Source organism: Equus caballus, chromosome 19 (assembly GCF_041296265.1).
Source record: "Equus caballus isolate H_3958 breed thoroughbred chromosome 19, TB-T2T, whole genome shotgun sequence".
NCBI classification, from domain to species: domain Eukaryota; kingdom Metazoa; phylum Chordata; class Mammalia; order Perissodactyla; family Equidae; genus Equus; species Equus caballus.
The window spans coordinates 31482107-31498602 of NC_091702.1; the positions used below are offsets into that span (position 1 = coordinate 31482107).

Consider the following 16496-nt stretch of genomic DNA (forward strand, 5'->3'; position numbering starts at 1 on the left):
GTTGTTAAAAGAGTACATCTTAAATGTTATTGCTACACACACAAAAATGGTAACTACATGCAGGGATGGAGGTGTTAACTAACTTTATTGTGGTAATCATTTTGCAATATGTACATGTGTCAAATCGTCACATTGCACTCCTTAAATTTACGTTTTATGTCACTAATAATCTCAATAAAGCTAGGGGAAAAAATAAAATAAAATTGGAGGGATATTTCTCTGTAGCAGTCTTCTATCCTATGAACCCAATGGTGAACTATAGTATTTTCCTTGTGGATGTAGCACTGTGCTACTCTGAGTGCTGGCCTTCAAAAACATAAAGGACTTTGCACCAGAATGTAAACCTGTGCACTGCTTCCTTCATCGAGAAAGTCTTATTACCAAACGGGGAGTGAAGAGAAACTGTTAAAATAGTGTGCTCAGAAATGTAGTTGATTTACATATTCATGCAAGCTTCTTGTCTCTTCAGGCAATGAGTAGTTTACCCAGCTGCCAGTAATCAGACTATACTTTGAGTAGTACTCGTGTAGCATATGGTCACAAGGGAGGTGTGATCCATGTTCCACCATAGTAATATCTGGCATTACAGTCTGTTACAGGGGTTAATATGAAGAGGCAGTTATGATTCCTTCCTTCCTTTCCTTCCTACTTACACACATAGTGAATCTAGCTTCTGAATTTCCTGAGCATTCTTGATTTCATTTAATTTTTTTAATTAGGAATTGCTAAATGTGTAACTAATAACATTTTTATTTTTGTAAGACTTTTCATACTCACAATTTGAGACAGTATCCTCAGATTATGTGTTATAATTCACATTTTAGAAAATATAGTTACTAAATCTATATATCAATTCATTGTAAAATTGAATACATCTGTTTTACTCATCATATCAGTCACTGTCAGTTCTGCTTAATCTCAACTGTCAGGTAATGCAACTCAGTTTGTTCCCTGATATATCAGTTTTGTAAGAGTAAAGTCCATGGGTGAATGGTTCAGTAAAAATCTTTTGTTTAGTAAATGAGTGTAAATAATATGGCTTCAAAGTGTCCTACAGAAGATATAATTATTTTCTATCTTAGAATTAAAGAGGATCACGTGATTCAACATGGCCTCGTGGTGGATGGGACCAGCCTCTCTCTTGCACTCAGGGAGCATGAAAAACTATTTATGGATGTTTGCAGAAATTGTTCAGCTGTATTATGCTGTCGTATGGCACCACTGCAGAAAGCAAAGGTATGTTTGTGTTATAAAAAGTTCCATAAAGATATTTAGATCTAAAAGTATTCTTTAAGGTTAATGCCTTATCTAGTTCCATTTGGTGGTATGCAATATATGAATCTTACTAGGAGTCAGTTACTTCTTATATTATGAATTTTAACCGTATACCTTAAACCTTTGGAATTTTCAGAAGGAATATTAAAGTTTCAACTATTCATAATGATCTAGAAAGTCTGTAATAGCAGTTTCTGATTTTCCTAAGATACAAATTTGAACTGTGATAACTGAAGTTTCACAAGTTAGTTACTTAACTAGTTACTTAGCTGTGAGACTTCAATTCATCTGCACCTTCAGGTAGTTCTGTTAATCTCTGCTTATTCTTGCGTTCTCATAAAGTAATAATCTCTTTGTTGAAAATGGCTATTAAGTGATAAATAGAACTTTAGCAAAAAGTTGAAAAGCCAATTAACTTGTGATGTGAAGCTGTATACAGGAAATAATTAAATTTCAGCTAACTTTGATTCAAATGAAAGCCTATACAAATATTTTTGTATTTGGAGTCTTAGACTGTAACTGTCACAGTGCACATCTAAACACTGATTGTTTCACATATAGGGGTAATAAATTAGACATCCAATTTTTTTTGGCTTCTTGGAATTTTGCTACAATGCCTATATTATTGTAATTCACATACCCCAGTCTATGGAGACTAAAACTGGAGACCAAACAGAGCTAACGTCTAGGTTCTTTATAAATGTGTGTTCAACAATTCTAAAGAAATCCTTTTTTTGATTTTATTAAATTTAATGTTGATTGCTTTTAAAATTTTTTAAAATTTTATTACAAGAGAAGATAATTATCTTCTGTATCAAGTGAAAGAATAATTTCTTGAGAAAGAAAAAGTTTTGCCAGACAAAGTTCAATTAAGTGTAATTATTTTTTTGCACACTTTATTATTATTAAGCTTTTTAGAAATTTAAGTTGTATTTAAAAGATTCTTGCTTCTCATCATAAAATTCAAAGATAGTACTCTGTTTTGCTGTGTCATTTCTGACATCTTAATGGAGACATCCCTCAAAAAATGAACCCCAGTGCATATTATTGTCTAATATAAAATTAATTTTATTACTCTACTGTTCTTACAACAGAGTCATTTCAGATAAATGACTTTATATAAATACAAGAAAATTGAAATTTTATCATAAGTAACTAATTAGTTGTGTGTCTTTCAGGTAATAAGACTGATAAAAGTCTCACCTGAGAAACCTATAACACTGGCTGTTGGTGATGGTGCTAATGACGTAAGCATGATACAAGAAGCACATGTTGGCATAGGTGATTGATTTTTTTTTCCTGAACTTTTAAAGTTGATATAATTATTTGGTGATTTTGAGATTTCCTTTTGTAGACTAAAGTGCAATATCAAAAATATGAATGAAAACTAAATAGAACATAGTATATTCCCATCAGAAGCCTATTATAATTAAGCCCAATATTTAGAATATTTTAATTCCAAATTTTCAAGGAAATAAGTACCATATAAGTGAATTTTATCTTTGTCAATTCTCCTTCATAATAAAGTAACTTTATTTTTACATGCCATTTTGTACGTTTTAAAGTGCTTTCACACATTATTTTGTCATTTTTAACCTCTAAGTTTGTGATTTCCATAGTTGCCTTCATGGTTTTAAATTCTTGCTTTAGATGCTATTATTATTTACTTTATTTGTCAACCTACAGATTCTGCAACTCATTTTAAAGACAATTTTAAAGACAGGAAATTACACCAAACTATAATATAAAATTGCAAATAGTTTTCTAATTTAATAACCTTTATTCTAATTTCTTTTCTGTTTTTGCCTAAAATTTTTAGTGGATTCGGAATACTAATATTATATTTAAATTATCAATCATTTGCTATTTAAACCGTGTTCTGACCTGTCTTCCTCAATAATTTTATTATACAAATACAGAAGCTAAAGAGAAAAGTATGAGTTTTTTGTTGAAACGTAGAATTGTAGAGTTAGGCTAGTCCCTGCTCTGGTATCGCCTCTGTAATGTCCTATGATGAGTAATTATCGAGTCTGATATTTCCAGTGTATGTCTCAAATCCGCTCCTTCCTCTTTGGGATAATTTACTCTTCATTTTGAAAACTTAATTTTCTTTCTAGTTCGTACGCTGTTGTTTCCCATAAATCTCCATAGCAATTTGATAACTTCCTATACCATACGTTAAAGAATAAAAAGCTACAATATTTGTAACAGTTTGTCTCTAGTATGATAACAGACAGACCAGTGACTAGAATAGATTCAAAAATCTAGAAATTTAGTGTATAACAAAGGAGATGTTTCAAATAAGTGTGGAAACAAATTATTTGATAAAAAAAAATACTGACATAGCTGGCTAGTTATTTGGGGGGAAAAAGAGAAGTTGGGTCCCTTTCCATTGCTTATAGCAAAACAAATTTTTCCAAGTGGATTAAGGGTTTAAATAATTTTTAAAGACCATGAAAGTAATAGAAGAAAAATTTAATGAATAATCCTGTAATTTGAGGTATGAAAGGATCTTCTAAGTACAAAATCAAACAAAGCAAAGAACTATAAAGGAAAAGATTGGTATGTATGGCAGAAACACTCCTCAAAAACACGTTTTAAAGACAAGCTAGTAAAGAATATTTGCAAAATAGATGACAAAGTCTTAATATTCCTAATATGTGAGGTCTTAGCAAATTAAGGAGAATAAGAAAACACTCTAATAGAAATGTGTGGAAGGATGTGAGCCATTAGTTGTCACAAAAGGAGAAACCTCAAATAACTAAATGCATGAAAAAATTGTTTAGTCTCACTATTAATCAAAGAATGCAAGTTAAAATTGCCTATCGGATTGGCAAAAATTACAAAGATTGATAAAAGCTGGAATTGGCAAAGGTATAGATTAACAAATGCTCTAATCCAATGTTAGTGGGAGTGTAAATTGGTACACTCTGCATTATTGTGTATAGCAAAATTTTAAATGTGTGCCTATTGACCTAGCAATTATGCATCCAGGAATTTCTTTTAAGAAAATAAATGAATATGTTGACGAAGAAATATAAAAAATGTTCATAATGTATTAAGTGACAAAAGCAGATTATAAAACAGATAATCCCATATATATTAAATACGTCCAAAATATGCAGAAGGAAAAATTCTAAAAAGATATAGACTAAAAATAGTGTTTTTCTCTAGGTGTTAGGAATATAGGTGATTGTCTTTACCTGTACATTTTAGAACATTTTGATTCTTTTATGAAAACAATTAAAAATTTTAATTTTGAAAAATAATTTTTCAAAGCTGCTTTCAGATTGAAAAAATAAACTTGGCAATAACTCTTTGAAACCTAGAGATTATTGTAACCTAAAAGAAATGTACTCTTATTTATCGATAACATTATGTACAGATTTGAAGTGATTTGTATACTTTCCTTTTAAAAAGCACATTTTGTTTGATTTATGTGTGAAAGTTTTAAAACAGTGAAACATGCTCATTTTTGCTAGGTTCAAATCAATTTGGATTTTTTTTATGTTCTTTGGAAATAGTGATGTTAAAGCTTTTTTTTTATAGCACTCTTTCCATTAGAAATCTGTTAACTAGTACTTTGTGCTTATTAGTGTAAAAATTGAGGTTCTTATTAGATGCTGAACTTTCTATATTATTTTTATATTAATTGTGTTTTATTTTATTATAGTCTTTGAAAATTTGTGTTATATACCTGGTGTATATATTGTAGCTTTTTATTAATTACAAATTTGATTTAAGTAGAACAACTTTTTGGGAATCTGCTATCTGCTGTATATTAGGATACAGTGATCCTAAGTCCAGGTTCAGCTGCTATAGATAATTAAGATATTTACAGATATATCATGAAAATTATGCTTAGCAGTTATCAGTGAACTTGCCTTTTTGTCTCCTTTATTACAGGAATCATGGGTAAAGAAGGAAGACAAGCTGCAAGAAACAGTGACTATGCAATAGCTAGATTTAAATTCCTCTCCAAATTGCTTTTTGTTCATGGTCATTTTTATTATATTAGAATAGCTACCCTTGTACAGTATTTTTTTTATAAGGTGAGTTTCATGGAGACATTTTAGAATCAATTACTGCCATAGTAATTTGAAGTTTCAATTTAAGGAATGCTGTTATCATATATTCTTAAAAATTGTTTCTATAAGTGAAAATAACAGTTTATGGCATATGGTTTGATTATTTTGTCATAAATCTAATGTATACTGACAGAAAGCAAATCAGTAATTGCTGGAGGCTGGGGGTGCGGGTGATAGAATTGACTGGAAAGGAATATAGGAGAACTTTGCATGATAGAACAGTTCTCTAATTTGATTGTGGTGGTTACATGGGTGTATAAATTTGTCAAAGCACATCAAAATTTACACTTAAAATTGATATATTTTATTCTATGCAGATTAGAACACAACTAATTTGATTTCTTTAGTGTTGTTTTGTCCTGAACCAGTAATAAGTTTTGTTTAACTTCAATATGGTGGTTTCAAGCAGAGGTTTGTAATCTTTTTTGTACCATGAATGACCATTTGGTAGTCTAATGAGATGTATAAACTACTGCTCAGTGTAGGGGTTTTAGATGCATAAAATAAAATAGGTAGGATTACAAGAAAACTAATTATGTTGAAATACTGTTCTATCTCTTGACCCTTTTGGGGAGGGCGGGGTTCTGTGGAACCCATGTTAAGAGCCCCTGACTACCGAGACATTTAATACAGCAGAGTGTCCTTTATTGCGTTTATTCTTATAATTAAGTAATAGCTGCAAGACAATGAAAGAAAAGATAGATTGCATAGTGTTAATAGATGATAGTTTTTTTTTCTAGCGTATTATTATAGCTTTATTGTGGCATAAGTGTATTAAAATGGAAAGATGTTTTGATAGTTCCATTTTTGTGTTTTAAATATTTTTGCATTTTAAAGCTATTATAGCCCAACAGTTTAAGTAACCTTACTTATTGTACTATATATGAAAAGTACTGAATAATAGTTCGAAAGTTGTAAATTCAAAATTATGGTATTGCTTGGCAGGGAAAGGAATCAAGAGTATCTTTATTCTGACATTTGGCAGTGCTGCTTAGAATACTTTTAGGCATTTTTTAATAAAATGGGAATCCTATTTTCCCATTTTATATAGACAAGTTCTTACGGGCAGTTCTTCTACTTACCATATCAACTGAGATTGTGTTTTGAACTCTTTTAATAGCCATTTTTAGAAATTGTTTCTCTTTTAGACCCAGATGTTTTAATTGTTTCATTTTAATCTTGTTTTTCAGAATGTGTGCTTTATCACACCCCAATTTTTATATCAGTTCTACTGTTTGTTTTCTCAGCAAGTAAGTAAATAGAAGCTTTTGTTTTATCCTTTTAGAATAAAGTATGTGTGTTCAGTTTTTTGTAGATACTTGGAAGAACTTTGTCCATTTTTTCTAGTCCTGCAGATAATAGGACAAAACTTTTCTAATTAGTGTATTTAATTAGTATGGCATTCATAATATTTATTTATTCTGATTTTCACTTTGAAGTGAGTGTTAATATCAAAATATATTTTAATTTGGATGCCTTTTGAAAAATAGATACTAACTTTTTACAGGTTATGAGAGAATTTTGGTAACTTTTTTCAACTTACATGTAATATTTCTGTAAAAATCCCTGTCAAGCCAGGCCAGATAACTGTTGGGGGATTAGATCATTATATATCTTTTCACTCATAGAATTTTTTTAGATTTGGAAGGAACTTTAATGATTGAGTCCAGGAATGACATCTAACTTTCATCTCAGAAGCCAACTCTAAATAATTGTTAGAGGCCACCAAGACTGCTGTATTGAAAAGGGTTCTGAAGCTATAGGCTCAGGAAAAAAACCCATAATTGGTTAGCAGTAGCTGTAATGAACACATGGTGGGTCTTTAGTTGTACACATGTCACATATTTGCCATTTCTTACCTGCTCTGTCTTATTTTATAGAAAAGGAAATTGAAATCCACAGAGATTAAGTAACTTGCCCAAGATCACATAGTAGCTAAGTTAATAACTAAATCATACTTAGACCTGTTTTTGACTGAGCACCCTTTTTACATACCAGACTATACATCTCTAATTGATCAAGACATTCGTTCTAATTTATCGAAATAACAAGAGCTTAACTATCTTAGGTTTCTCATGAGTTGATTCTATCCTTAAGCACTATTTTCGCCTCTGTTTACAACCTGTAACTCTAAATTCCAAATATTTGCTTGGGCATTGATTGCCATTAACAATGTTTGCTTACTTGAATAAAATAAAGAATGTTTTAAGAGCGTATGACAAAGGAAACCTAACCTATTTTGATTAGATTTTTCAGGGAGTTTATAGTATAATTTGAGAGAGAGTATTATAAAAGCAATATATGAAGCATAGGCAAAGTGCTAAGCAATTCATACCAGCAGTAGCACATATGACTGTTGAGAAGAGGAAGCTATCATCAAGGACTTGAGCCAATGTTTAAAGTCTCCTGGATCATACCTTAAAGAAAATATGGGACTTAGATGGGAAGACAAAGCCATGAAAGCAGAACTATATGTGTAGCATATCAAAGGAATAGTAAGAAGTCTAGGATACATGTAGGAGAATTGTGTAAAATTACATCAGTGACCAAATTGTAGAGAATCTTGAAATACAGATTCAATTCACTATAATTCCAGGATCACTTGACATAACAGAATGTTCCATTTCCCACAAAGAATATAAATCTAGGGACATTATATGTTTATGTCTATATAAGAAACAAATTGGAATTGTTAAAATGGATTTTTGTGTCAATTGAGCAGATTACATAATTTTTATGCCTTTTTTTAATATGCTGCTTTGTGATGATATGCATAGTAGTAATACATAGTTTAGAATCTCAAGAGTCCTACCAATTTCTTTTTCTAGACACTGTATGACAGCGTGTACCTGACTTTATACAATATTTGTTTTACTTCCCTACCTATTCTGACATATAGTCTATTGGAACAGCATATAGACCCTCACGTTTTACAGAACAAGCCCACCCTGTATCGGTAAGTATTTTCCAGTAGTAAATGTCCATAACAGTTATGATTGCAAGTAGTTTATTACATAGTTACCAATTTCTAAAAATACCTTAAAAATAAGCGAATACATTTGAAAGTGTCTTGGTGATTAATACTTTACTGACGAAAGTACTTTAGTTGTCATATGATTAGTAATTGTTGAACATCAAAGAGGAATTTTGAAGAATTTTTCCAGTGTTTTTAGGAATGATCACTTTCATCCTAGGAATGCATTGGGCGATTGTGTAATTTGCACTTACTCTTGCAAACCAGCAATATTCTGTTTCATGTGCACAAAAGAAGTTATTCAGTAATTGGTTGTCTCTAGAGTTCCTAAAAAATTAGTTCATGTTCTAGCATTGTGAAATTTATGAGTAGTAATCAATGCAAAATGCAGGGTTGAGGACATTAATTCCTGTCCCAAATCCCCTGGATTATTCCTGCATCCCCTGAACCAAGTAATCACAGAGATGTGGAACTATTCCTCAGGTAGTTCCCACATTAACCTGATCCCCACTCTTATAGAGCTGTCAGTTATCCAGAAATGGCAAAAGATTCCTTGATTTCGCAGGATGTCTAGGACTGGGCTTGACCCAAGATTGGCACAGACTGTTCTTTCCATAATATCTATTGATGGACATGAAGTCAATTAGGAGCCTCAGTGCTGAATCTAACTCAAATGACTTCACTAAAAAGAAACAATCATGGCAGAGTGGCAGAATGTTCACAATAGAATATAATACAGATAAATCAACTTTTCACCATTAAACTGAAGTATTATGCCTATCATATTTATCAAATTAGAAAATGTATTTAAATATATTATGTGAACTATAAGCTGTTACACAGATGTTATTATAAGCAGTGGTTTATAAATTTGGATTTATTCTTTCTGCTAATATTTTCAAGCAATTTTGAATTAAAAATCCATCTTGTTTTTTTAATTATCAAATTGTAATAATCATTTAGTGGGTAAATGATGAGTCCTAATGTGTTTCTTTTTCTTTTCTTTTTTTTAATTTACAGAGACATTAGTAAAAACCGTCAACTAAGCATTAAAACATTTCTTTATTGGACCATCCTGGGTTTCAGTCATGCCTTTATTTTCTTTTTTGGATCCTATTTTCTAATGGAGAAAGATATATCTCTGCTTGGAAATGGCCAGGTAAAATATATAGTTTTTTAAAGAATGCCTGTTAATAATTTGATTTAGTTGGGTTTCTGATAACTTTCTGTCATAAAAAATAAAATTCAATTTAAATTATACAATTGCAGATATTAAGTTAAAATTCAATTATAAAGATTTTAAACTTTTTTTTACTTAATAAAATTTCATGTAAATGAAGATTAAAACAGAAAGGCAATACAGAGTAATCTTAATATGAAACAAGTTATTAGGCAATTTTTCCATTCAAAAATTAATTCACACAGGAGTATGTTCATGCACCTGCATGGTGTTCACTTTAGGATTGCGTTTTAATAAAAATAACACTGTTAATTCAGTCCTTCCTAGTGTCTTAAGTGCTTTATGCACCCCGTCTCCATTAATCCTCACAATAATCCTGTTGGAAAGATATATGACCCACCTTCTTCAGATGAGAAATGAGGAACTTAGTGTTTAGTTTTTTGCTTTTAATTGCATGAATTATTCTTGTGGCATGCTTGGGAAGTGCTACCATACTCTTCCATGTACACTAGCAATTCTGAGGAGGTCAAAAGTTACTATTTAGAATGGCCACTTTTCTGAAATGTGGAATTAGAAAAGAGTGCTGCACAGTATGTTGTTACTGTGTCCTGATTGAATGCTCATGTTGAGAGACTCTTGGCAGAACTAGACTTCTCTTTCTAGGCTTAGCTAGATGGAGTAGACGGAAAGGAAATGACAGCAGTGTTCTATGGTGGACTAAAAGTGCTTGTCACCTTTAGTTTCCCTGTTCCACTGGCAGTACTTAGTATTGCAAAATATACTTGGAGACACACAGATACAAGATTTGCAGCTGGGAGAATATGAAGTTTTGTCTTTCTGACAAACTTTTATTGAGGACCAACCATTCCAGTGTACTATACGAGGCTCTGTTATATGAGAGTAACTGACACATTCGGTCATGGAGTTTCAAGTCTTGTGAGGGATACAGAAATTGAGCAAGTAAAATAACACAATATGCAAGTGCAGTGAAGGAAATGGATTTCAATTGTAGAGAGGCTTCAACCATTCACATTCTTTTAGGATGTAGAGTAGGAACATACGTATTACTGCCACTTCACTTTTGAGGCCATATTTAGCCTGATTTGGACAAAAATATGAATCTAGTTTGGGTAGCATAAGGGTTACAGCACTTCCCAAATAATAACTTCCTTTTATTGAGTTTTTTCTCTGTGCCAGGTGTATTACATTATTAGCTTATTAAATCCTAATAACAACCTGTGTGAAGAAAATATCATTTATTACTTTTTGCATATTAGAAAATTAACCTCAGAAACTTGCCTCAGGTCACACAGTAAGTAAATTACAAGAGAAGATTTTAAACTCAAATCTGTATGGCTTCAAAGCCTGTGTACTTAGCCACAATCCTAAATTCCTTTGAGAAACAAGTATTAGCCTGGTGCCCTTCTGCACAGTATTGCCACTGTGCAGGGACCATCAAACATATAGTGAGTATGCCCGTTTCCACCTGAAATATTGGGGTGGAAACTGGACAGAATGAAGAGGGGAAAAGAGTCAAGACAGAAGATGTCATTGGATGAAAAGAAAATTAAAGAAATCTTTTGTTGCTAGTTACTGCTTTTTTTCCTGATTTTAAAAGTAATATGTGCCCATTGTGGTGAATTTGAAATTTATAGGAAAAAATATAAAGAAAATAAATTACCTGTTATCCTTCTACCCAGATATAATTACTTCTATCATTTTAACATATTTTCTTCCATTGTTTTTTGTTTTTTGCTATTTTTCACTAGCCAAATAATTTATATCCCCTTATTTCTCAATTATAGCTATATTATAATTATCCCCTTAGTATAGCCTAAGTGATTTTCTATGTTATTAAAAATGCTTCAAAAATATTTTTTCACAGTTATATAATGTCCTATTACATGTCGTAATTCTCTTAATTTGAGAGTTTAAGTTTGTTTCTAGTTAATTTTTTAAATTAAATTTTGAGCATGCTTTATCTAAATTTTTGTATATTATCTTTATGCAGTATCAAATCTTTGTATATTATCTTTATGCAAAAGATAAAATTTTAATGAAGGGTAAATTGTTGTTGGCCTTTAGTACAAGGGTTTTTTTTTCTTTACCAGCTGTTAATTATTGGTTTCGTTTGTTTTTTAGCTCAAATTATAAGTCATTCACTTCTTTCCCCTTTTAGCCTACCAGTTCTACCTCTCAGATATATACCAGTAGAAATTAATCTACCTCTCTCTGCCACCAGTATACCAGGTATAGTGGAAAAGAAACACACATTGGAATCAGTTAAATGGATTCCCATCCTGGCACCTGAAGTTGAAGTTATCATTTGAGTGATTTGGGATGAGTGAGTTAGCCTCTCTTAAGATTCGGTTTCCTCACCTGCAAAATTAGCATAATCCCTACCTTATAGGTTTGCTATGACGACTAAATGACATATTATATGTAAAGCATTAGGCATGGTGGCTAGTATATAGAAGTACTCAAAAAGTCTCAGCAGTATTTGTTTTTATTTTTACTGTCAGATCATGTTGAAGGCCCGGTCTTCCCCAATCCCACCTGATCTACTTCTCCCCGAAACTCTCCTCTTTAACTGTGTAAATTAAACTGACCTTGCTGGCTCTCTGAGGACTTGCACTGGTTTCTACTTCTAAGCCATTACTACATTTCCTCTCTAGAATGCTCTCGCCTCTTCTTTCCAAAGTCTCTCTTACAACCATCTATTCCTCAGGGTTGAGCCCACAGACCCCTATCCTTTGGCTCCAGTTCCCCTCACATCTCCCTCTACTGAAAATCTCTTTAGACATCTAGTCCCTGTCCCATTGGTCGGCAATGATGAATGCTTTCTGTTTTGCAATAATTATTGTTGTCTGCCCAAGAAATCTACAAATGATTGAGAGCCTAGAGTAGAAAACATTATTAGGGGAAGTATGGGAAGAGGAGTGACTGGAGGTAAAGATGAAGTCAATGCAAAATAAGTCATCTTGAGAGAGGAGCAAGAGAAAGAGTTGCAGTAGTTTGACATCCAGGTAGGACAGGACAGTTCATGGGAAGTTTAGATTCTACCCCCATTTTTTGTATAAAGGTCTAGCAGTATCATGAATATTATAAGTATTGATTAATATTCAAAATGTTTTTGAAGTATTCACTCATTCTTAATTTCTCTTTAACTTAAGAAAGAACTATTCATTCTTTGTGTATTTATCTCAGATCTTTTTAATAGGTCTTCCTTCCCCTTAGTAAAATATAAGAATCCTGATTAATTTTCTCTCACATCTGAAAGACTGGAAGAGTGTATGTGACATATCTGAGTACCTGTTTGTGTATTTGACTACAAACTGCTTTTCTATGGGCAGATCTTTATCTTCAGCACACCATAAAAGTGACATTTCTGTACTGTTGCTTCTTAAAATTTGCCAGAGAACAAAAATATATTAAGAGGACTGAACTAGTGACTAATTTTTAAATTGTTTTTCTTCAAAAGAGTAGAATTAAACTTATGAAATTTGCCTAGCTTTATGCAAGCTTAAAATGCTCACAAATGCATTTTGTTCGCAGACACTGGGGATGGAGGGAGCAGATCCATTTCTAGGTCGGCAAAAGGGGAGGCAGTGATGAGAAAGGGAGCTTGCTGGGGGGCAAGCAGGACTGCAGAAGCCAGAGCAGAGGTGGTGGAGGATTTGCTCTGGGAGCCTCTGTGGCCAGGTTTATGCCTTAAAAAAAAACCCTGGTAGCTTAGGAGTGACATCAGCATCATGGTGGAGTGAGTTTTCCCAGTAATCTTTCCCTTCCAATATATGACAAAAAGAACATTCATACTCCAACAGAGGACATCCAAACACAACACAAAAAACGTCAGAGAGACTCACACAGCAATATGACAGAGGGCAGAGAAGCTGCACTCCCCCTCAGAGGAGGATGAATGGGGTAAGAGAAAACTTCACTCCCTCCCCTAAAGACTGTGATCCAGGACCACAGGCAGCCTCCAAGAGGGAAGGAACAGGGGAGGGGACGTTCATTTGCGGAAACATCAAGGACTTCAGAGAGCCCTTGCAGCCTAGAGGGAAGCCGTCTACCAGAGCAAAAACTTTCGCGGTGGGGTGATCTTATCAAGTCAACACCCCACGAGACCAGATAGCAAGAGCAGAGGGAGAAAACCCCAAGAGCATGCAGGAGAAAGCGCCCCTCCCACCACCAACTCAGCATGGCCTCAGCTCCTGGGATTTCTGAAGACAGAGGGCTCAAAATACGTGGCTCTGGACCCCCACCCAGTGGTGATGGGTGGTAACTGCCACCAAATAACACCAGGATGCAAAAAGACAGAGCCATTCCCTCTAGCAATATGAAACATTATATTAGATCTCCAGACCAGAGAGAAAATGACAAGCACCCAGAAATCAGTCCTGAGGACACAGAACTGTGTAATCTAAATGGCAAAGAATTCAAAAAAGCTATCATCAAAAACTCAATGAGGTAAATGAGAATGTAGAGAAACAATTCAACAAGTTCAGGAGCTATTTCACAAAAGAGATTGAAACTATAAGGAAAAAATCAGAAATATTAGAGATGAAAGACACAATGGAAGAAATAAAACAAAATATAGATTCCATGAATACTTGAGCAGACACCATAGAGGAGTGTATCAGCATGATCAAAGATAGACATGTTGAAATGCTCCAGATAGAGGAGGAGAGAGAACTAAGACTAAAAAGAAATGAAGAAAGTCTCCGAGAAATATCAGACTCATTTAAGAAGTGCAACATAAGAATTATAGGTATTCCAAAGGAGAACGAGAATGGAGTAGAAAGCTTGTTCAAAGAAATAATAGCAGAGAACTTCCCAAACCTAGGGAAGGAAATCCATGTGGAAGAGGCTGCCAGATGTCCTAAATATGTCACTGTAAAAAGACTTACTGCAAGTCATATAGTAGTGAAACTGGCAAAATTGAATGGCAAAGAAAGAATCCTAAGGGCAGCAAGGTGGAAGAAAATAACCTACAAAGGAACCCCCATCAGGCTTTCAGTGGATTTCTCTTCAAAAACCTTACAGGCCAGGAGAGCCTGGAATGACATATTCAAATCTTTGAAGGACAAAGACTTTCAGCCAAGAATACTCTATCCAGCAAAAATATCCTTCAGATATGATGGAGAAGTAAAAACTTCCCCAGACAAACATAAGCTAAAGGAGTTCGTAACCACGAGACATCCCCTACAAGAAATCCTCAAGAAGGCCCTCATACCTGAAAAAAAAAGGGGGGAGAAAAGGGTTACAAAGCATGGAGTAAGGAGATAAATAGGTAGACAGAATCAGAGCAGGATAGCAAACACTCAAGTACAGCATTAAAGACAAAGGGAAAGAAAACACCGAAAACAAAAATAATCTTGTAATTTTAACCACAAACTCATAACACAAGATGGAATAAGATGTGAGAAAAACAACTTAGGAGGGGAAGAGGAAAAGGACTGAATCAGTTTAGACTAAGGAACTAAGAGGCCATCAGTAAAGGGACTATCTTATCCATGAGATTTTGAATACAAACCTCATGGTAACCACTAAACAAAAAAGCAGAACAGAGACAATAAATAAGGAGAAAACAAAGAAACACATAAAAAATGACATACCTCAATTGGTAGACCAAAATACACAGGACGAGAAACAAAGGAAATACAGGAGAACTAGAAAAGGAGTGGTAAAATGACAGCATTAAACCCTCATATATCGATAATCACCCTAAACGTAAATGGGTTGAATTCTCCAATAAGAAGACACAGAGTGGCGACATGGATTAAAGGACAAGACCCAACAATATGCTGACTCCGGGAAACACATCTCAGCTCCAATGACAAACACAGGCAAAGAGTGAAGAGTTAGAAGGGGATTCTCCAAGCTAATGATGAACAAAAGAAAGTAGGTGTCACAATACTTATATCAGACAACATAGACTTCAGAATAAGACAGGTAAAGAGAGACAAAGAGGGGCAGTATATAATGATCAAAGGGACATTCCATCAAGAAGAAATAACGCTTATAAATATCTATGCACCCAACACAGGAGCACCAAAGTATATAAAGCAACTATTAACAAACCTAAAAGAAGACATTAATAATAACACAATAATAGTAGGGGACCTCAACACTCCACTCGCATCAATGGATAGATCATCCAGACAGAAAATCAACAAGGAAACAGTAGAATTAATGAAAAGCTAGACCAGCTGGACTTAATAGACATATATAGAACCCTCCATTCAAAAACAGAAGAATACACATTCTTTTCAAGTGCGCATGGAACATTCTCAAGAATAGACCATATGTTGGGAAACAAGGCAAGCCTCAATAAATTTAAGAAGATTGAAATAATAACAAGCATCTTTTCTGATCACAATGCTATAAGGCTAGAAATTAATTACAAGAAAAAAAGCTGAGAAAAGGACAAAGATGTGGAGACTAAACAACATGCTATTGAACAAGTGATGGATCATTGAAGAAATTAAAGGAGAAATCAAAAAAATATCTGGAGACAAATGAAAATGGAAACAACCATACCAACTCATATGGGATGCAGCAAAAGCCATATTAAGAGGGAAATTCATCGCACTACACGCTCCATTTAACAAACAAGGAAAATCCCAAATAAGCAATCTCAAACTGTACCTAATTGGATTAGAAAAAGAAAAACAAACAAAGCCCAAAGTCAGCAGAAGGAGAGAAATAATAAAAATCAGAGCAGAAATAAATGCTATTGAAACAAAAAAAGCTGTAGAAAGGATCAATGAAACAAAGAGCTGGTTCTTTGAGAAGATAAATAAAATTGACAAACCCCTAGCCAGACTTACAAAGAAAAAAAGAGAGAAAGCTCAGATATAAATAAAATTAGAAATGAAAGAGCAGAAATAACAGATACCACAGAAATACAACGGATTATAGGAGAATGCTATGAAAAACTATATGCCAACAAAATGGACAATCTAGAGGAAATGGA

At 33.4% G+C, this 16496-nt stretch overlaps 1 protein-coding gene across 19 annotated transcripts in view; it reads left to right on the plus strand.

The window, feature by feature from the left end:
• ATP11B (ATPase phospholipid transporting 11B (putative)) overlaps positions 1-16496 on the plus strand; it is a 110881-nt gene that overhangs the window by 65036 nt on the left and 29349 nt on the right. For all 19 annotated transcript variants that reach the window (XR_011429068.1, XR_011429067.1, XR_011429070.1 and 16 more), the window contains 6 exons: positions 1083-1236; positions 2454-2556; positions 5182-5327; positions 6554-6613; positions 8192-8319; positions 9358-9496. Coding sequence is in view for 11 of the 19 variants with exons in the window: in XM_070243312.1 (XP_070099413.1) it covers positions 1083-1236; positions 2454-2556; positions 5182-5327; positions 6554-6613; positions 8192-8319; positions 9358-9496 (730 nt within the window). In the remaining 8 variants the exon portion in view is untranslated. The remainder of the gene's footprint in view (positions 1-1082; positions 1237-2453; positions 2557-5181; positions 5328-6553; positions 6614-8191; positions 8320-9357; positions 9497-16496) is intronic.